We start from the raw sequence: 23,711 nt of genomic DNA, 5'->3' as shown, positions 1-23,711 counted from the left end.
GTATGTAGGTGGAGTGTGGCTGGAAGAGGTAGGTCACTGGGGACATTATTACAGTCCCTTCCTACATCCCTGCCTCCTTGCTGTCTGAGGGAGGAGCTTTCCTCCACCATGTCCATCCTCCATGATATGCTGCCTCACCTTGGGCCCAACAGCCATCTATGAACTGAACCTCTGAAATCATGAGCCCCAAATTAACTTTCCCTTTTTTAAGTTTTTCTTGTCAGGTGTTTTGGTCACAGCAACACAGAGCTGACTGAAACATAGTCTCAACCTTCCTTTTATGTAGCATCCGAGTAATGTCATCTACATGGTGTGGCTGGTGATGATAGTCAACCCAATTAAAGGAACTGGCCCCAAGACACATTCAACAAGTGTGAACTTCCTTTCCCTCCTCTTAAAACTGCCTACTTGAAATTTTTGTGCATAATTTCAAATAATTTACATAGATACTCCACCTTTAAGGAGGTAGATTCCAAACCACAATCCTTATCTGTGATCTACACACAGTGACTTCCTTCCATAGATACAGCACAGAAAGTGTGACAATACAGTGACTTTACATAGGAGAATTCAGGCAAACATTACCTCATTCGGTGATCAAGGTCAACATCAGTAACAAATAATGTTGATATTGTGTACTTTTGATTGGTTGCAATAAAGTAATCACCCTTTACTGCTATAGATTTCCTCCTCCAAACTCATAACCCCAGTCTTATTATGAGAAAAACACTGGACAAATTCTAATAGAAGAGCATTCTATAAACTATTTAGCCAATACTACTCAAAACTTTCAAGGTCTTTAAAAAAAGCAATAGACAAGATGAGCCTAAGGAAGCATGACAACTAAATATAATGTGTTACCTTGGATGGAATTCTGTAATAAAAAAGGGAAATTAGGTAAACTAAGATGATGTAAATAAAACATGGACTTTTGTTTATTATGTCAATTATATCAACCAATTGTATCAATATTTGTTTTTCAATAATGACAAATATGCCACAGTAATGCAAGATGCTAATAATAAGGGAAATTTGGTGTGGTGTGGAGTACCTGGATGACTGAGAGACAACACATAATCAAGGACATAAGAGAAAGAAGATATCATTGTGGTCTGGAGTAGTCAAGAGAAGCTTCATGAGGACTGGGGTTGTGGCTCAGCAGTAGAGCACTCACCTAGCACATGCGAGGGTTAGGGTTCAATCCTCAGAACCACATAAAAATAAATAAATAAGTAAATAAAGGTATTGTGTCCAACTACAACTAAAAACTACATTTTTTAAAAGAGAAGCTTCATGAAAAGTGCAATCAACTGACCTGATAATAGTAGCTAAGAGTGTAGGGTTTTTGAGTAGGATAAGCACTATTCTAAGTGCTTTGCATATTTAATCATCTTGCTTATAGATGAGGAAATTGAAGTACAAAGGTTCAGTAACTCAGTTAAAGTTCAACAGCTAGTTAGTAGTAAACCCAGGGAGTTTGGCTCCAAAGTCCTGGCTCTTCATATTACAGGGGCCTACAAGACTCAAATGATGACAAATAGCTCCTTTGCATTAACTTTTACCAATGCACATGTGATTCAATAACTCTGATAATGAACATTACTTATGGAAATAAAGAAGACTGAATTTTATAATAATGTTATCATAGTAGTGGTAGTAATTTGTGCTTCTCTGAATCCATTTGTTGTATTCTTTCTTTAAGAGTTAGAGCTAACAAATTGTATTTTTGTTAGAAACTCAGTTAAAAAAAAAAAAAGTTCTTTGAGGGCTGGGGAAATTGCTCAGTTGGTAGAGTGGCTTGCCTCCCATGCACAAGGCCTTGGGTTCAATCCCCAGCACCACAAAAACAAAACAAAACAAAAAAAAAAACTTCCTTTGAACTAAGTGACTTGTCTTATTTATTCTTCTTGAGGTTATAGTATCTGATACATATATTCATTAGACATGCACTCAGTAAATGAATGAAAAGACAAGTGAGGGATTACCTGAAGGCTAACAATAAGAACCATCTGAAAGTATCATATGATATTAGGTTTTGCTGAGGGGAGAGGATTGCAGACACTTTTATAATGTATTATTTTTATATGAGATGTATTCTAGTGTCATGAGGTATAGTTACCTGTAGTATGACATTCAAATCATAAAGTCACTGTTCCTACCTACCTTACTGATATCATCAAGTGGCTGGTTGTTGGCATTTTCCTTTTGCATTATGTTTATTAGATCCATATGAAATTTCTTCACATTCAGAAAAACAAGTGGATTGTTTATTGAGATAATTTTCACCTGCTGCAGGCTTTCCTTTGAAAGAAGAAAAAAAAAAGTAGGTTTAGAACTCTGAATTAAATAAAATGGAATAACTATACCCAATGAATCTAAATCTTTTAACTCCAAATGTCACTCAATTGTAGAAGCAATCTCTTAACTATCACTTTAATTATTAAAATTTGTTTAGAAGATTTAATGCACTATCACACTTCTTATGGAGAATATGTACTTCCTCTCTATTATGAAACATTAATAACATGATACAAGTCTGCAGCTTTTCAGAAAGTGGCCCTTATTTCTACTGACTGGGCTTTTGGGACCCAAAAAAACTAGAATATACAAAGAATGCCATGAAGACCTATCTTCCCAAATTACCTCTTCCATTCAATCTGTCATTAAAATTAATGTACTTAACCATCCATATTTTTCAAAAATGAAAATATCTTCTAAATGGTCAACTGTCAGTTCTTTATCTCAAAAATATCATGAACTTTCTTTAGCTGAAGTGTGACTTTATAAGTGATAGTCCTAATTGGAAGGAAGAGACAGACAGTTGGTGTCCAGAATATAGATTTGCTTTGGGCAGCATTTCAATGCATTGAAACATGCAGAACTGAAGAAGGAAACGTTTTGACACAAAAAGGTGTCTGTTTGGGCCAGCTGCCCAGGTATAATTGGCCACATTCAGTGATGAGCAACTGAAACTGTCCTCTCTGTGACTCTGGGAAAAATGCACAGGATGGTCAATTCTATGACATGATAACTCCTTACCAACTAACTTCAGGCTTTAGAATTCACATAGAAGAGAAGATGCAGAAATTGGTCATGCATGCAGGAGGAAGAGAGATGAAAGAGAAAAGATTAGGTACATTCATTTGGACAATTCATTTAACCTCTTTACATTTCCTCACTTTTAAAATTAGATCCATGTTTAAACTAGATAACCTCAAAAGTTTCTAAAAACTATTGATTTAACTCTAGCTAATGAGGAGATTGTCAACAAATAAGTCAAGAAAACTTAAACTGCCAAAGTTTTAATCAAGAGTCAACTTCTTAGAATCCAAAAATAAAACATGAATTTCTTATATTTGTCCTAGCTAGTCACCACAATTCACGTGAGATTGTGTCAGTCTATTATTTTAAGATAAGATGAAAAAATATGCGTTTGCTAAAAAATGGAGATATTCATTGTCCCAGGAAAGAAATTGTGAATGAAGTTGAATTCGCTGAGTCAAAAGAAATCTCCCAAATTAGGAATAGGTGCTTTGAGTGAATAAAGTGTGGAAAGTACATGAATGTAACAGGAATAACAGATCATTTCATTTTGTGTTAGCTATTCCATCCACCAACTCATATTCAAATTTTGCTCAGACTTAGTTTCTTCCCCTCTTAGTTTGGACATAAAATGTTAAGAAACCAGTGTGGTATAATATTTAAGTAAAATTAAAATTTCCATGTGGTATGAATGAAAAGATAAGTGAGGGATTACCTGAAGGCTAACTATAAGAACCATCTGAAAAGTATCATATGATATTAGGTTTTCAGTGGGTTGATGAAACTCAAATCAACCAAGGTTTAAGGATAGAAGAAATTTCCTGCATTTTCATTTTTTTTGAAAATAACCTCATATTCTTCTACATGTGGTTAGCCCTTAAAGAAGGTAAAGATTAGCCAGTTTATTAGCCAGTGACTTTTAAGTTGAAAAAAATAGTTATTCCAAAGTTGAATTCTGTCTTAAAGCTATCAATGCGATTATACATGTAGGGTTGATACACTGAGGACTTCAGGGACCAGAGAATCAGACTGGAATTTTGTACAAACACTGAATTGTCATAACGAATTCAAGGAAAGAAAAAAAGAGTGGAAAAGTTAAGTCTGGAAACCCTCAAAGGCTCTGAACTCAGCTCTCTGTGAGGCGAGTCTTTCTATGCTTATTAAAAGCACAAGCCATTTCTCTGAGTGTTGCAGGAGTACTCCTGATGTTGCTACTTGGAAATACTCTAACATGGGTCCTTCTGGTGGGAGGTCTGTTCTCTCTATTTTGAAGGAAATCATGAGATACTGAATGAAACAAGTGAATATAAGAAATAAAAGAGAACACAGATTCAAAATGAGGGCAATTTTTTTTAAATTGGCAAAAATAATTCAAGTCAACATTTTTCCCCTTACTTTAAATTGTTTTGTCATCTCTTAAAGCAAAATACTAGAACTCAAACACTATCAATTGACTCTCCTAAGCATAGGCAAAGCAAGACAATTTATGTAGTTTGTTTCTTTAAGAAGGTGTCTACTGTGCAAAACTGTAGTCCTCTTAGCTTTCCAGAACCACTGAACTTAATTACCCTCTATTAACTATGCAACCTTATTGACTGAGTTTTTTAAAAAGCAACACCATGAACCAATCTTGATTTATTCTTTTCTCTATTCCCTTTCTTCCTCTACCATTTAATCCAGAAGACTAACAGTTTTGTTTGATTACTTTATGGAAAAGAGGTTTCCAAATGTCTGACTAATCTTGGCCATGATTTGACTATGCCTTGTAGGTATATGAACCATGGTATGATTTCATCTGAATGCTAACCCAAAGAGATTCTCTTTTGTTCTATTGATTCATTGCATATCCACTGCCACATGAGTGGTGGTCAACATATGTACCATTGGAAGTTCACAATAAATAGAAGTAGAATTATCACGTTTCAATTTTCAAAATGTATCACCTTATTTGCTATATCAAAACTATTGAATCCACAAATGTAATAATTTCACAAAGGAAAAAGGAAACTAAACTTACATCATCTGTTTCTGTCTTCACTTTAAATTCCATTTCTTTCATGTTTTTTATACTTAAAGTCTTTGCTCTAAAGTTAAGGCAGATAGAAAATATAACAAGTCATTTCCTGATCACTACATTAACGATGAAGAAATGAAAGGGATGTCATATATCTTTATAATTAGAAAGTGTCTGAAATGGTTTAGATCCTATAACCCATTTTTTTTTCACAAGACATTGATAAATCTATGTATCTCTGGGATATTTGAAAACAGAGTAACAATATAGACATCTAACTAGAGATTAATAAATGAAATTTACCTCATTTGGGTTCCCAGAGCCCCATATCTCCAAGCTGTAAGAGGTGGATTGGTAAAGAATTATAAAAGAGAAGAGATGAGAAAGCATGCAGTATTTGATAAAATCTTGTTTGTGGAGGAAATAAAGGAAAGGGGGAATCAGTGGCAAGACAAGTCAGATAATAATGAACTGTAGATACAGATTCTATAAAGATGGAGTCTATCGAGAGTCTCTAAACACATTTTTAGGAATATAATACACATTTCAAAAGAAGAATGAGAAGTGAAGAGAAGCATTTTCAGATGGCTACTGAGAAATCAGAAAAGGGAATTGATCAAAATAGGGGAAATAATTTATAGATGTTCAGTAGATATACAAAAAGGAAGTGTGTTCCTCAATAAATTATCCAGAAATTTATAGTTACTTAATTTTCCAAGTGATTACTGCTGCTACATGGTTGTGTCTCATTGGATACTATATCCCTTCACATAATTTAAAAAAATCTCTGAGAGAGTACATGGCTAAGGGATTTATTTATTTTAATATATTTTATATATTTCTACAGTTTGGATCTGAAATGTGCTCCCAAGGCTTGGTTAATAGCCTGTGTCACTATGGGAGGTGGTAGAAACTCTAAGAGTGGGGTGAAATTAGACCATTGGTAGCATGTCCTCAGAGCAGATATTGGGCCAAGTGTGGGGGTGCATACCTGGAATCCCAGCAGCTTGGGAGGCTGAGGCAGGAGGATCATGAGTTCAAAGCCAGCCTCAGCAACTTAGCAAGGTTCTGAACCACTCAGCAAGGGCCTTTCTCTCTCTCTCTCTCTCTCTCTCTCTCTCTCTCTCTCTCTCTATATATATATATATATATATATATATATATATATATATATATGTGTGTGTGTGTGTGTGTGTGTGTGTGTGTGTGTGTATATGGGTTAGGGAAGTGTCTCACTGGTTAAACACCACTGAGTTCAATCTCTAGTACCAAAAAAGCGGAGGAGGAGCATTGGACTTCATTCATTTCCTCTCTCTCTCTCTCTTTCCTTTCTTATAATCATGAAATGTGCAGTTTGCTCCACCACAGTCTCTCCACCATGATATCCTGCCTTACCACAGGTCCAAAGCCATGCAACCATGCAACCGTGGACTGAACCCTTTGAAACCATGAGCCAAAATAAACCTTTTTTTCCCTTTAAGTTCATTTGATCCCAAGTATTTGTTATAGCAATAGAAAGCTGATTACATACTAGCTTAAAATTTTGATATTCTTCTTCACTAATATTATATATTATACATATAAAATGTATCAACATAAAATATTCTTATCTCTTTATCTTTAATTCACTTTTAACAGGTAAAACATGAGACTCTAGTAGTAAATGATATACAGAAATAAACAAATGGGAATTAATTACATAGATCAGTAAATAGTTCTATTAGAATCTGTCTCAACAGTTTTCTGTAACAACACCACATACTTTGCAGCTGATTAAGAAGAAACAGTATTTACATAAGATCTTACCTTGGGAAGCGTCCTATCACTATAGCTATGGTACAGACGACACCAAACAGCAGTCCCACATTGGCAGCAAAGCATATTGTAAAGACATATGTACTGACCCATATACCCTGAAAGAGCAATAGAAAACAGAAGGTGTGGGTTCTTTGGTGTTCTCATCTTTCTTGTGATTTCTAAATCCCTCACCAATCTTAATCTACAATATTCCTGTGACCAAATCTCTCAGAAAGTAGATATCATTTATGAAGTGGTAAGCAGAAGCCCAGGAACACAGAAGCAAATCCCGGCTCCACCAGACTCTCAGTGGCAGTAGAAGTGGGGAAAGTTTCCTTCTTTTATTTCCAGGCACTGCCAAACCTTAGTTCAATCTCCAGCAATCACTGTTTTGAAGATCTGTAAATAGTTGATCAATGTGTGTGTTGTTAGATACATGCCATAATTTCCTATTGCTTCCTCATGTAATGTAACAATATCACAAGTAATTGTTTGCAGATTTTTGTCTTTCTCAAAAATATTCTGTTTTCAAGGATTACTATAAAATTACCAATATAGTTTATTGTCACATAAGACTTTCAAAGCCTAGTGTTTAAGTGATTGAATCAAGCAACACTGCCAATTCTACTTTTAGACCAACTATTAAGATCATTACAATTTTATCTATAAGGGCCACTTGTTGTAAAAGCTAAAACAAACAAACAAACAAAAAAAAACAGGGACAACATAGTTCTTGGGAATATTACAAAAAGTTGCAAGAAACTAATTCTCTTTCAGATGGTATTTCAAAGTTACTATACCTATTGTCCACACCTGAACTTATAATTGCAACAAGATATTGTAGTATAGTTGGCTTTTCTAAGCTTTGTGCTGAAAATAAAATCTTTAAGGGAAGAATAATTTGTGAAATCCAGAAGATTATAGTTCTAAATACAAAATCCTGCATCCATCAATTAGTAAACTGACAAAATTTTCACTTTCTTTTCTCCCAAACAACTATACCACTCTGATTATATATAAAATTTTCAGTTGATTTCCTCTGTCCCAAAGTTTACTTCAAAAAGTAATTTAATTCTATTCATACATAAACAAAAAAAGGTAAAAACTACTCTGTAATCTGAAAACAGCATAAGATCTTGGGAGAGGGAAGTTATAGTTCTTTTTTTTTTTAGACACATTTGAAACAAACATTTCTAAAGGTAATTTTTATTGAAAATGTTTTTTCTTTGTCTATATTACTTATCTACACTGAGCTTGTATGATTCTCAAAAACAGACTGTTTTGAAAAGCTAAGCCTTTAGAAGCAAATGAAGAGATTTTTATCTGTAAAATTCCTTTTGATATTAAAGACAAGCATTCTGGAGTAAGAGAAAATATATTTTAAGACAATTCACACATAGGCTCCATCTCCTATAAATGGCAATGCTGAGTTAGGACTTAGCTCATTCACAACCTGTCATCTCTTAGGTTAGGACACTGAGATGATTTTCCTTTATTGAGATGAATTAGCAGTCATATGAGTCTTCTATTTGTGTAGTGTTTTTTTTCCTTTTTCTAATGTATTACATTGTATTCAATCATATACAAGACTAAGTTTTTAATCATTCTTGCAACTTCCTGTGAGGACTCTGAGTCTTACTCAACCTTGAACACTAAATGAACCTGCTTGAGTGTGGCAGAACAAGACCTCACCAAGAGTTTAAGAATCCAGTTCCTCCTGGCCAGCCTCCGTGATTCAAAATGGCATGGGCAACTAAGGATGCTGGACCCTGCCACTTAAAAAACCACAAATCCTGGAGGCCAGGACTCATCAGAGCAACCAAAAATTTTGGTGCCATCTGGTTCTGTTTTTAAAGCATATTTGCCCTCCCACAACACCATCTATTATAAGTCAAGCTCTTCAAATGCTTCTTTTTCCCCCTGTGGCTACATTTGCAACTTTAAAAATATAACAAATGGAAATTAATAACATAGATCAGTAAATAGTTCTATTAGAACTTGTCTCAACAGTTTTCTATAACACTTCCTGTTAAAGACCCAAATGTTGGTTATCACAGTTATTATATATTGATTAGCTCTTGGGTCCCTTTTATTTTTTTTTCATCATTTGTGAAATCCACAGCCCTTAAATACAAACTTACCCCCAGGTTAAGCTTAAATAGAGAACACATAAAGTCTTGCTTCTAATAGAATATCCATCAGTGTAAAGCACAATTTAACAATGAATGGGTCAACTCACCTTTCCCTGACCTATCTATTTTACTATCTGTTTTGGTGACAAATTCATACCATTAAATTTTGATAGATCTGTTTAGCTATTCAAACTCTGTTCTGAATCCCTGAGTAAAACCTCCATTTAGATTCTTTATTACTTCAAAGAGGGTTCTGACCTACAACTCAAAATAGAAACTATATTGAACTGTAAAAAAAAAGTGAAAAATTAAAAATGTTTCTGATTTTTCATGTGATACCTACTTACATGACTTTTTAGCCTTTAAACCTTCAAATTATTTTACACATACATACACACACACAGACAATTTTTGGTAATTATTCTTCCACTATACTGTAGGCATATTCTATCTATTGAATAATCTAGATATGTTATGTTTACTGAGTAATATAGCTTATATCCACAAAAGTCTAGGCAATATTTTGTTGCTCCAAATGTTGTATCAACATTATACCCCAATAATCCATGGCTTTTTGCTGTTGAATTCCTTAGCAGATAAGAAATATTCATCTATTATCAAGCTAATCTAATGTCCCATTGAATCATCATGCATCCGGTATACCCATGTCAAGTTTCTCAATCTCACTCCTTGCCTATACCACATGTTCTCACTAACTTTTCAATAATCATGTCCAAGCAGTATATTACCAATTTTAAGCTCTTAAGCCATTTTACAAATTATTATAAAACACCTTCAAAGTCAACAATTCATTAATGCAAATGCATTAACTTCATACCCAAATCTCCCCTTCCTCCAATGTTCTCCTTCAGTTAGAACAGTAATATTCTTCAACACACTATAATTAGAAACATTTTACTCTCTCTTCTTTCATCTACTTGTCAAATCATTTCCCAAGCCTTATCAATTATTAATCAAAAATATCTATAACCACACCCTTTTTCAATTTATTAATGATGCCTAGTTTACACCTTACTGTCCCTTCCCTAGACTGTTCTGACAACTCCAATTATCTGACAACGATTTTTGTTATCTGCATTATAAACTATTTATCATACAGCTGCCAGAATTACCTAAGTATACATTTGGATATCATATGTAGATAGTATATTAAATATTTCTGTACTCTACTCCTTTATATTAAAATAAATCAAATACAACCTATAAAGGGAAAAAAATCAACTTCAATGTAAAAAAAAAACATGTTCACAATCGTTAACTACAAAATAAGATACAAATCTGTCAAATACTGTGAAATCTGGATAATAATCAATGAGGATACTAGAAGGCAACACATTTTTTTTCTCAGAGTTCAATCAATTTTAAATGTTTGCCTAACCACTGGAATCCTGGGAATCCTGTGTGATAATCTTGATAAAAACTTCAAGAGGCAAGAGCTTCTAAGTTCTACAGGGAAGGTTGAGCCACCAGAGAAGCAAGGAATGTACCCATGGAGTTTTACATGATACAGTATGACTGCATTGGCAGTGTCACAACCTAGCCATTTGTATCACAACCTAGATTCCTGACCAAAGAAGACTTAGAGATGAAGCAACCTGAAGTATGAAAAGGAGACAAGTGTCAGGTTGCAAGAGAACCTGTGATTTCTGAGATTTTGCTTTAACTGGGGAAGTGTATTAAAATGATATGCCTAAAACCATTCCTATCTCCTGCAATTCCCATGTAATTTTTTTAGTAAATATTTAAGTTCACTTAAAAAATGCATATTCCTAATCATCAAGGTAACTACTTATAGAAAAGAGAAAATGAAAACATGAAGCAAAGACAAAGGATAGGTCTGAATATGTAATCAGAATCTCAGGAAAAAAAATTTTGAAAAGATATGAAATATGAAAGAAATACTTTATTTAACAAAGAGAAAAACTTTGTTAAAGGAGATAAAAAAAACATGCTGGAAGAATTTAGGAAAGAAGTTGAGTAGAAATAAAATATTGGTGATATAAAAAAATATTTAAAAGTAGAAAACAGAATAATCACAACTAGAAATTCATAATCAGAATTATAATAAATACAATAAATAAAGAAACCACACCAGGGGGTGGGGAAGGAGTCATGGGAAAATACAGAGACATGAAAAAAGAAAAAGCAAAATCAACAAATACAATATTTTTTAGGAAGACAGAACAAATAAATTTGAAAAAAATCTCCAAAGATACATTAGAAGAAAAATTTTATAAATAATTATTGATTCTGAGATCAAAATATACATAATGCTCATAGAAATTGGAGATTTCTTTTTGTTTCTGAGATCAAAAGGATATGTGGTGCTCATAGAAATTTGATACTGGAGCATTAACCACAGAAATATTCTGATAACATCACCAAATTTTGTGAGCAGAAAGAATGACCTTCATTGTGTATTAATTTAGAAAAAAACAAAGTTGCATAAAATAACAACTATTATGTTTACTTCTATTTCTCTATGTTATTATTCAATGTCTAAAGATAATGCCAAGTCTAAAAAGTTCTAAAAGAAAGCATTTTAAACTCAGCCAAAAACTACATTTTAGTATTTGTGAAAAAGGTCAATATTTTTAAAATGTAATAACTTCGAATACAAAACACATGAACCCTTTTAGGAAAACTATTTAGTGATGACATACAGAAAACAAAGAGGTGAAATGAATAACTCAGAAATGAGAACCTATATTATTTAAAGATAAAAGGTAACCAATTTACATGTTTTTAAACAATAAAATTCTATATTTTCTATAACTCCATGAATGATAGTGTCTTCTTCCATTGATGTTCCTATCTGGAGTCTTAGATGTCATTCTAGATGGATCTACTTTATAGGATGAATTGGTGGTAAAGACTAACTATTTCAGTCTTTTAAGTATTTTTCAAATCTATCTTGTCTTGAACTTCATGATCTCAGCCTTGGTCTAGGCCTTCCTCATTTGCCTGAATTACTAGGGCAGTGCTCTAATTGTGTTATTCTCTTTCAGTATGATTCATTTCCCTAAAATTACTCAAATGATCTTTTTAATACATAAAACTTATTAATCTTGTATCTACTTCACCGTTCTGTGATACTTCACTGTCTCCAGAATGAAATCTAAAAGTGGTCTTTCACAATCCAATACATTCTTAACTTTACAGCCTCATTTTTCATTACATGCAGATTCACACTGCATGTCCCATCCACGCTGAACACCTTGATATGGAGATTCAAACATGCTCATGCTCATTCCTGTATCTTTGCACAGATTGGTCTCTTTCTCTCTTCCCCAGATAAAATGGACTCATTCTTCAAATCTCCACCTAGAAATCACTTCTGAAAAGAAGCCTTCTCTGATATCTCCTGTCCCCTGCAATATGGAAACATGTTTCCTTCCATATGATTAATAAGCTCCTTAGAAATACCTTTCTCACAGGGTTATCCAGTAGCTTGTTGAATAAGTTTGCATCTTCTTATTTATTTTTCCCCATGAGTGATTTCATATAAACCACCTTTAAAATTTAAAAAAACGTTGGGCTGTGGTTGTGGCTCAGTGGTAGAGCGCTTGCCTAGCGTATGTGAGGCACTGGGTTCCATTCTCAGGACCACTTATAAATACATAAAGGTCCATCAACAACTAATTAAAAAAAAGTCATGATCCTCACTCAGCCTCGTTAATTGTCCTCTTGGCCTGTAATCTCCATTCATATTTCAGCTCTGCTGTGAGAGCCCTTCGTATTAACCAGTACAAATGAGTGCTTCTGCCTCCACTTTTCCCCTGCACCAAGCTTTCACTTGTATTTCCAGGTGTTTCTGTGTTTGCTTCCTGAACCATAAGCATCTGGGAAAGACTTGTAGCTCATCTCTACATTGCTCATGGCACTCAGCACCATACTTTGGTAGAAACTCAGTAATACTGCACCTCGTTATTATGAAAGTAGGTATAAGTAGGTATTAGAAAAAACAATCCCCTAAGGCTCACAGAACAATGAATCTGAAGGAGTAGAAATACATAGATCATGACATTTCAATATGATCAATACCATATAAAGAGAAGGGTATTCATGAATTACTTCTCCTATATGGAGAGGATTTGGATGCCCATATACAGACAGGTTTCTCTAAAATGTAAGTATGCTAAACATTTCTGTTCATTGAAACCACACTTCATCATTGTTCAGTATACTTTAATCTGTTCTCAGCAATAGCCTATTAACATAACGCTCTTGTCAGTGTAATTCATTCAAGATATTCATGTATTTAGAATGAATGTGATCACCATAAAGCCATTCACCCTATCTCCACATAGCATACATTCAGAGTAATTAATGCTAGTTTTATATACACATTATAAAGCATCATATCTCTATTGGTGTGTACCTTCCTGATGAGCCTAGTTTCCAGAATCAGTTCATAATGTAAACTGGACATCCCCAATACACTCAAATTGGTTAGCATTTTTTTTTGGTACCCGGGATGGAACTCAGGGGCACTCAACCAATGAGCTACATCCCCAGCCCTATTGTATTTTATTTAGAGGCAGGGTCTTACTGAATTGCTTAGCATCTCGTCATTGCTGAGGCTACCCTTGAACTCATGATCCTCCTGTCTCAGCCTCCTGAGCCTCTAGGATTAGAGTCATGTGACACCATGCTTGGCTAGTTAGCATTTCTTTAAAAGTTCTCAAACTATACACAGATCTGACAAAATTCCATTTCTGTCTCTTATGAAAACAATTTCTATTTTAATGCTTTTATTAAGATTTTTAAAACAATAACTGGTAGTTCATAAAGTACACAAGTCTTAAAAGCGTAAATCTGTTTTCTGCAAATAAAACTATTAAAGCTTATTTAGTAATGTGCTTAAACCAAAGAAGAAAATTTAGGGTAAAATTTCTACTTACCCAATCGATCTTATCCACATTCCAATATTTTTTTAAGTCCCGGAATTGTATTAGCATTCCCTTCAGCCCCACAACAATAATACTTGCAAGAACACACTGCAAACAAAAATAAGCCAGTAAAAATCAAGATAAAGATTTTAGTCAGAAATTAAAAGGACCACCGTATTTTTTTGTTTTTAAAAGAAATTACTATGGAGAAGCCGTCACCAATTAGAAGACTAAAGTAATACTTGTTTTGTTTAGAACTAATTTATTTTTGTACTTTAGAAATATAATATCAATTCTAGGAAAATCACAGGACAAAAACTTCTGCAAATCCACATCCCAAGGTAGAAAAAAAGGAAGGAAAAGCAGTGAATGATAAGGATGAATAGTATGTCCCTTCATAATTACACAGTGTAACTTGTTTGAAATGTGCTGGTTGCAAAACTATATTATTTTTATATTATTATTTATATTATTCATTTCTTTATAATTGTATTGAATCTCAATTATTTGATTTTGCCAGAGGATGTTTATAACTCTCTTGAAAAGGGAACTCGATTATTGGAAGATCATTCCATGGAAATATTTATCTTCACTGCACAAGAGAAGAATTAGAGCAACAAAGGGTGGAGACTGGCTCTTTTTAGCCCAGCATCTTAACTTGAGTCACTTTGGTACCTCAGGCTTATAAAGAGCAAGAGGAACTACTGGTTCTAATGTTCTGAGCCACTTAGTATAAAGGATGTATCAAGGGTGGGACCATGTATTCTAGATCCTTCTTCCTTGCCCCAGCACAATTTTTTTTTAACAAATTTCTTATAAAATTCTTCCAAACTCTACTTTTTGTACAGCAGAGTATTTCTTGTTCCACCTTCCAGATGAGCACAAAAGAACTAGTTCCAGAGTGCCATTTTTATATGTGAGCTGAAGAATTAGAAGACAGTCACAGTGGGGCTGTGGCTCAATGGTAGAGTGCTTGCCTAGCACGTGTGAGGCACTGGGTTTGATCCCCAGCACCACATAAATAAGTAAATAAAGGTATCGGTATCGTGTTCATCTACAACTAAGTGTGTGTGTGTGTGTGTGTGTGTGTGTGTATAAAAAGAAAACAGACATGGTACTCTCCCTTGGTGCTATCCTTACCTCATCAAATGTAGTATCTTTGCACCCCTCCCCTCCATTTATCTTTACTTATGTGAGACGATTTTCAGATTTAGGATTATTGATTTGACTTCCTAGAAATGTATTCACAATGATTGTCATTAAAAGTAAACGGTAGAGAGAGAAAAACATTACGGTACCATGGGCAGCCAGTACAGCAAAGGTCCAATTGCATAGATGACTATAAGGACGAAAATGCAAGATATTAGACAGGCCACCTGTAAAACACAAGACAGGAAAGAAAAGAAGAAATTCTTGAACTTTTTTTTTTATTCCAAATTTGTAGATGAGAGTGACAAATTCTTAGTTCATCTTGATTAGAAGACGCAAAATGTAGGTCCATCATTGTTAAATTGCATAGACTGTCATTATGTTTTGCAGTCAGAAGAAGCTAAACATGACAGGTGACAAACTGGTGCAATCAAATTAAGTCAGTGATGAGAGAAAAGCAATTCCACACAAAGAAATAGGACACCATCAATGTTTACGGCACATCACAGCCGTGGTTTGCTGCTGTGGAATAGGAAAAGTGACATTCCAGGAAAAGACCTTTAGCCTGTTGTGGTTTAGCCCGACTCCCCCCTCCTTATTCATACAGGGTTGTGTAGATAATCACTGAAACGCAGCTTAGGGTTCTTCTGTGCTGATGACAAATCTCCACTGAAACACTTTCTCTCTGGAGTTCTTGTTAGTAGGGTCTCTATATGAAATGGTTCTATGAGATTATAGGAGCAATGAAACAGACTGAATAATCCTGAAATGTATAGTGTTCTAACCCACTGAGCCTGGCAAAAGGCAATTCAAAGCACCTGACCCCTGGAGCTGAGCTCTGCTGGAGGGAGAACCTGACTTCACATGACTTCATATAAACACTTGGCCACACTGTTGTGCTAATAGGAGCAAATCAACTCTCACAGACCACAGAGATGCCCAGAATATCATTATGGAGCCATTGAGGAAATTTCGACTTATCAGAATGGCTTAAATTAAAAATAATTGATTTCAAGGGCTGGCAGCGACATACAACCATTGGAGGTCTCTGGCATTGCTGGTGGGAGTGCAATGATATAGTCACTTTGAAAACAGTTTGACAGTTCCTTATGACTTTATGCATAAGCATAACCATAGACTTAAGGCTGCCTAAGAGAAATGAAAGAATGTGCCTATGTGATGTCTATATATATAAATATTTGTTAGAAACTTTGCTCATAAACACCATATAATATGTAAATAACTGCAATGTCCACCTTCGTTGAATAAATTGTGGCATAGCTATATGATGGAGTACTCCTCAGCAATAAAAAGAACATAGATGAAATTCAAATCATTAAGCGGGAAAAAGAAGTTGGACATAAAGATGATAAGATACATGCATGTATGGTAATGCCACGGTGAAATTTGTTCTAATAATTATAATAATAAAAAATTTAATGTTAAGTAAATAATAAAAATTCTAGAAGATCCTTTATCTCAGACATTCTGAAAAAAAAGAAAAATTATAGGATTCCAAGGATGGGTGGAAGCAGAGAATTAACTATAAAAGAATAGGAGAAACTGTTTGTTGTGATGAAAATATTATATATCTTGATTGTATTTATGGTTATACAACATACTTGTCTAAATTAAATGAGCTATACAACTAAAAAGGATGAATTTTATTATGGCTAAATGTACCTATAAACATGATTTGGAGAAGGAATCTGTCATAACTCCTTGCACACATGTGTGCACACCCAGATTTAGTATAGCCTCATTTCTGGCCTGAACCTGGTGCTATTAAAGGGGATATATGGTGGGACATAGAGGGACGGTGGTTGTGGGCAAGTGCCCCTTCAATTATTCAGCTAAACAACCTCTCAAACAGAACTTAGAACAGGCCTTTCCATGTTGGCAGAAGCTGAGGAAGTTTGTCCTCTCATATTTAATAGAACTACTCACTAACACATCACAGTGGGTATAAAGGGGAAAAATAATTCTTACATGGAAATGAGTCATTAGGCTTTAAATGATTGTCCATAAAAGAGATTAAATAGTACATCAAACTGACCATTTAGGAGTAATTGGTGGTTTTATGTGGTAAGAATTTCTTAAACAATAAAATATGATACCTGTAATTCCTTTGGCCTAGAAAGATCTAGGTGTTGAAGTGCAGACCACAGATCCATTCAGAAAGCAGCTCAGTGACTGAGTAAATCTACGTTCTTGTGGAAAGGAAACAACACTAACTGCTAAGGTTTGTTTCAAGACACAAAACAACGACATGTATCCTTTTTGTAGGACTTTTTACTCCTATGCTTACCGCGTACCTGAAACCAAAAACTTCCTTCTTAGGGGCTGGAATGAACTTAATTTGGAGGCAAATTGCTTGAAAGGATCTGAGTCAGAGGGGCAACAAGACGTCTCCAAGGTCATAGACACAGGGAGTTAAAAAAGCCCACAGGCAATATAAATATGTACTGAATTGGGATCCCTAAAAGCCAAGTACATTTGGCACAACTCTATATATTGATAGTTTTTCTGCCTCCTGCCAATAAGAGTTGATGATTGGACTCTGTGTGTTCAGTGGGAAGGTGGGGACACTGCAGAGCACAAAATGAGATTGAGATTAAGAAACTTTAGAAAATGGGCAAGATAATTTTTTTCTCTCTCTCTCCTTAAAAGAATAAAATGGCAGTTAAAAGAAGAGAAGATGAGGTGACAATCTTATTTTTAATAGTTTTAAATGTTGATAATAATCTTAATATAAATACATACATGTGTCAAGTGATTTCTAAAGATTTGTTTACTTTTGTGTTTTGTTTTCCTATATTAATAACTTGTCTTTTCTCCTTGAGTCAAAGTAGGACATGCATCATAGTTCTAATATTAAACATTGGCTCTGATTGTAAAGTGGAGCATTTGATTTAGTAATGGAGAGTTTGCAAACACACAGTGGCCTGCAGCTGTGTGCAGTAGTGTTCAAAGTGAGGCAGTTCTCTCAAGTTTTTGCTTTTAAAAACAAGCTAAGATTTGCAAAGCCACACTGTTAAGTAAAAATTCAAATGTATTTTAAGATATATATATGTATATATATATGTGTGTGTGTGTGTGTGTATTATATAACAATATACTAACAATTTGTTATATATAACAAAAAATTATTATATATAAAAATATATATAAAATGTTTTGTATATATATAACAATATGCTAAAAATTACTGTTGAGTAAAAACCCAAATGTATTTTAAGATTCATATATATATGAATTTTTACTATATTGTTATGTGTATAATATATATATTATACACATAACCATATAAAATTATATAAAATATATATATATAAAACTATATAAAATTATACACATATATATACAATATATATGCAAAAAACTATATAAAATTATACACATAACTATATAGTTATGTGTATAATATAATATATATATATATTATACACATAACAATATAGTAAAAATTTTTATAGAACTTGCAACCTAAATAATTCTACTTGAAAAGAATGAAACACAACTACATTTAAGCTCTTCTCTAAATAATATTAACTTTTTTTTGGTTTTTAATCTTCAAAAAGAAACAAAACCGAAGTAGTTCCTTCTTAATAAGTTTCAGACCTAGACTGTAATTAGTAATGATATGCATTCACACCCTTAATTATCCACAGGACAACCAGTGCCCAGGTATACTGTTTGACTCTCCATGTCATATTAAATGCCCAGAGATTTTTTTATTTTAAAATTATCACTAGTCATATTTAATTCTGCATAGAAGTTAGTAAAATAAAATCTCTATTTTCTTCTTATGTCATTCTTAAGTAAGATATATGTTACATGTTACTTACAAAGAAAACAGGCATTAGCATTATCCTTAACTATACATATATTTGACTGGAGAAAGGGGACAGTCCAGACATTTCCTTCTTCAGTAGTAGTTAAACAATGCAGATAGGTGGAGACCTCACTGCATGCACAATCTTGTGGAAAATAACAGGATGGTGAAAGAGATGGTGGGGGGAAATGGACGGTAGAAAGAAAGAAAAGGCAGGACATTGGGTATCTAAGGCTAGAGTAAGAAGGTGTTCAAGAAGATGCAAGCAATGAGCCAAATTTTTTGAAAGACTTAGGGAATATCGTTTGGCAAATTAGAACCCAGAGGCAATCCTAGTGTTGCAGAACAACACGCCAGCTGTTGTTTTCAGTTGTGGCTGCGCTGCCTCTGCAGCAGATGCTGTCTGGCATCCCTCGTGGTTCCACGATGCCTCCCCAGGTCCCAGAAGAGCACTCGTGTATCTCTTCCGTTGGAAGTGAAGAGAAGCATGCAGTGGAGAGAGCCAAGGGACTCTGAGCCCCCTCCCATAGTTAGCATTCATCAGAAGGAAGCGGGGGAGAAATGTAGTATTCATTTGTGCTATGAGTCCAGGCGGCACCAAGATTTTCTTATTCTGCTAAAGGCCTTTCTTAGAGGCACGTGCTTTGGATGTCACATCTAAAGGGGGTCACTTTAAAAAGGGTTTCTTCTATACCTGGGGAATAGAAATGTATCCAGGCCTTTAACCACAGCAGTTGATATTAAATGACCCCATCTTTTGTTATTCCTATTCAAACATTTTAATCTAAATAGGAATAAAACATTAAAAAGCTTTCCCCTCCACTTACTTGTACTGAAGAGCCTAAATTCCCTAACCAATACATCTCTATGTGGCTCTTGAGCATTTGAAATGTGGTCATCCATATTAAGATGAGCTGCAAGTATAAAATACATGCCAAGCTTCTAAGTCTTAGTACAGAAGGAAAATAATATAACAATATTGTTAATAAGTTCTAGATTATTATTATTATTATTATAGATTATTATTATAGAGTCCAGGTTAAATTATATTTTTACTATACCGGCTAAATTAAGTTATAGTATTAACATTAATTTTATCAGTTTCCTCTACTTTTTAATGTGTGGCTGCTAGGTATTTAAATTACCTGAAAAACCTCCTGTTTCTAATGAAGAGTGCTTCTCTAAAATATATAAAAACTTATGCAAAGCCTTTTCTGGGTTCCAAGCAAGAAGCATTATGATCATATTTGCATTTTAAAAAGATAACTGAAAATGTTTCAGAATAAAAGCGGTTAGCAAATCAATTAACAAATATAACATAGTTATCACTAGTTATCATTAGGCTAAAAATTGAAAGGCATCAAAGTCTTCTAGGATAGTTTACTGTTTATAAATCTAGTTCCGAAGAGAGTCACAGACATATAAGGGGCTGTTTTGTGAGATCATGTCACAAAGAAAAAATGTTTCCACAAATAGCCTATTTTGACCTAACTTTTAATATTTGGCTTGTCTAGAGCTTTCTTAAAACCATGTCAGTTATCAGTTATACCCACATAAACTTAACAGTTGTAATGTTAAAGGTCTGAAATGACTACCATGGGAAAGCATTCTCAATTTAGTATACACATTAAATCATATTCTTTCCCTATGCAATTTAATGGAAATTATTAGAAAGATCGGTGACAAGACTATACTTTCAGGGATCATTTCTATAGTATGTTACTAGAAAGATCGGTGACAATCTCAATAAAGCAGAGAATCCTAAAAATATTCTACTAGTAAGCTTTGTTTCCCTGAACTGGTGTTTTGTTAGGGTTTTTTTTTTTTTTTTTCATTTCTTTTGAAGTTGGATGGATACCATGTGGGGGGGGGGAATCTCTATTAAATAAGAATTCCTTAGAAAAGTTCTGTTTTCTAATCATTCAAATATGTGGCCTCAAGAACAGAGAAGAGAAAGGGCATTCTTCTATCCCTGCCCTATTAATCAAATTTATGCCCAATTCAGATTTTAAAATAAGTACAAGCTTTCTCAAAATATTCTTCCTCTTAGACATTTGATGTTGAAAGTTACAAAGATTAATCAGAGGGTTTTCTGGTTACTAAAATAGTAATTAGAAAAGTATGGTAAATGCCTAAGGAGACCCCAGAGAAGGCACATATTCAAAGTGGAAACATCTCTGGGATTCTGTTTTAACCTTTTCTGTCCATGTGACAAATGAGAATGCTACCTTGGTCAAGGTCCCTCAGCAAGCTGAAGGGGGAGCCAGGGCCAGAAAACCATCTTGTTGCATCCCAATCAAACTAGGATGTTTTAATATTATGTGTTTTTTTTTAAAGGTTCTAGAAATATCTCATTACTTTAAAAATAAAAATAATAAAATCAGCGATAATCACTAACATTTAAAGAGCATTTATTTGGTGGTTAGGTATTGAATTAAAGCATATGCTAACACATTTAATCTTTATGATATTGTAATTTTATTTCAACAGATGAGTCCATTTAAACAAGAGAAGTGAAGTTACTTGTACAAAGTCACCCAGCTATATGTGGTGGAGCCAGGTCACAAGCCCAGGCTCTGGAACTCATGTCTTAACCACTCTTTATGTTTATTGATCCTGAATATGAAAAGAAGAAACTTAATATACTCACATTCAGTTCTCAGAGTTAAGGATGACTTTTACATATGCTACAAATTTAAGTGTCTAAACTTAGATCACAAATATTTGAGAGTACAGTTTGCAAAAATATTAGTGCCAACACACAATGAAATTATACTTGAAATCACTATGTAAAAATCCATCAAACAGTCAGGCACAGTGGCACATGTAATCCCAGTGGCTCAGGAAGCTGAGGCAGGAGGATCATGAGTACAAAGCCAGCCTCAGCAACATAACAAGGCACTAAGCAACTCAGTGAGACCCTGTCTCTAAATAAAAAATGCAAAATAGGGCTGCAGATGTGGTTTAGTGGTTGAGTGCCTCTGAGTTCAATCACCAGTAACCATCCTCCACACCCCCCCCCGAAAAAAAAATCAATCAATCAAATGACTTGATATCAAGCAAACAAAGTTTGCATGAGGAGTCCACTTTTTTAATATTTATTTTTAATAATAAATAATAATTTTTTAATATTTAGTTGTAGTTGGACACAATACCTTTATATTTATTTATTTATTTATTTATTTTTATGTGGTGCTGAGGATCAAACCCAGGGCCTCTCATGTGTTAGGCAAGCACTCTACCACTGAGCCACAACCCCAGCCCATGGAGTATACTTCTTAACTCATGAATTTTGGTAATTATTTGTCAGCTGAATTAATGCATTTGGAATTGGTTGCTGCTTACCCTGTGCTCCAAAAAATGTTTTATTAGTTTTATGTCATTTTTTAATATGTATTTATGTGTATTTTTCTTGACACTTTCCTTCAAGGTCAAAAACCATATACTTTTCAAATTGTTTTTCTACAGTCCAAAGAAAACATTTAATGTAGGACAGACCTCCAAAACCTCTTTGAATTAGCAACAAGTTATTTATAAATTCTCATTCAATTCCTATTTTAAACATGAAGTGTTTTATTAATGATTAGCTATTACTAATGTCTTATATTAAGATACACATGGATTCTCTTGCACGAAACAGTGGTTAAGACAGCAAGGTTTGAAGTGCATTTATCTGTGTTCCAATCCCAGCTCTGCTACTCACTAACTCTGTGAGCAGGGTAAATTACTTCAATCCTCTTTTTCTCAACATTCTCATTTAGAAACTGAGAACAATAAATTATACCTCCTTCTTAGAATTGCCTAAAGGATTAAAATGAGTTCACTTATATAAAAACATGACATGCAATTCCTGGCATATACTATTACTGTTTCCACCAATACCATTATCAATGACAACACATCATCTTCCCTATCATCATCATCCTCTTGCTAGCACCCAGCAAATTCTTGGTATTTGGTAGGCCTCTGATAAACATCAAACTGCTTTGAGTTTAAAAAGAAAAAAAAAGTAGCAATTGATTATTCTCTTAAAATATTCACATATTTCTGTGCCACATTCATTCACTGTGCATCTCTATATACAGGAATTCCAGTGTCAGGATTGGTTTTGCATATAATGGATTTTATTTTATTTAAAGGAAGTGAACAAAATTATTAAAAAAAAAAAAAAAAAAGTCACCTTGACTTTTTAGATGAATAGAAAAAAATCAGAGTGACCACTAGAGGGAGCTTTGGTTTCAAAGGTTGCTAACAACAAAGCTGCCATTTGTACAGAATTTTCCAGTTTGTTTATTGAATCACTTAGCCTGCAGAAGGGCTGTTCATAAGAAAAGAGGGAGAGAGGGAGAAAGGGAGAGAGGGAGGAAAGAGAGAGACTTCCAAAAAATTTGAAGAAGTGGAAATACTTTCAGGACTTTACAGACACTATCACTCCCACACTTTCATAATGGAAGTGGAGACCCAGTAGTTTCCTTATTACTCTTCTTTTGTTCTTTTGTCCCTGCTGAATGATCACCTTACCTGTGTCTTTGCCCCTGTGCTATATAGGCCAGCCGTTCTCCCCATGGCTGCAGCACTTGGTATGCAGAAGAAAAATGAAGGAATCACATTGCTGAGGCCATGAGCCAAAACTTCCTGCAAGATTGAAAATGGGAGAATGTATAAGTTCTTAATCGCAATGGATTCTTAAAGACCACATGTACAATTGTCAGAGACAAATTATTGCAAAAGCCTGTTAGTATTCAATTTCTCTTTTCCCCCACAAGTTTGGGAGGGATTTAACAATTATAATAAAAATAGCTAACATTTATTGAGTGCTTACAATGAGC

At 34.2% G+C, this 23,711-nt stretch overlaps 1 protein-coding gene and 1 pseudogene across 3 annotated transcripts in view; one reads left to right on the top strand and one right to left on the bottom strand.

Moving 5' to 3' along the window:
• The window catches only part of Slc26a7 (solute carrier family 26 member 7), a 104,878-nt gene that overhangs the window by 15,954 nt on the left and 65,213 nt on the right, over positions 1-23,711 (bottom strand). For all 3 annotated transcript variants that reach the window (XM_046464990.2, XM_046464991.2, XM_058585608.1), the window contains 6 exons: positions 23,404-23,517; positions 15,197-15,274; positions 13,911-14,006; positions 6,863-6,969; positions 5,060-5,126; positions 2,164-2,301 (listed from right to left, as the gene is read on the bottom strand). In XM_046464990.2, the coding sequence (XP_046320946.1) occupies positions 2,164-2,301; positions 5,060-5,126; positions 6,863-6,969; positions 13,911-14,006; positions 15,197-15,274; positions 23,404-23,517 (600 nt within the window). The remainder of the gene's footprint in view (positions 1-2,163; positions 2,302-5,059; positions 5,127-6,862; positions 6,970-13,910; positions 14,007-15,196; positions 15,275-23,403; positions 23,518-23,711) is intronic.
• Positions 20,567-20,697, top strand: LOC124107086 (small nucleolar RNA U3; annotated as a pseudogene).

The sequence above is a fragment of the Marmota monax genome, unplaced genomic scaffold (genome assembly GCF_021218885.2).
Source record: "Marmota monax isolate L192 unplaced genomic scaffold, Marmota_monax_Labrador192_F-V1.1 WCK01_AAM20220418_F8-fsc00003, whole genome shotgun sequence".
NCBI lineage: Eukaryota > Metazoa > Chordata > Mammalia > Rodentia > Sciuridae > Marmota > Marmota monax.
This window is presented reverse-complemented; position numbering and strand designations above follow the sequence as displayed.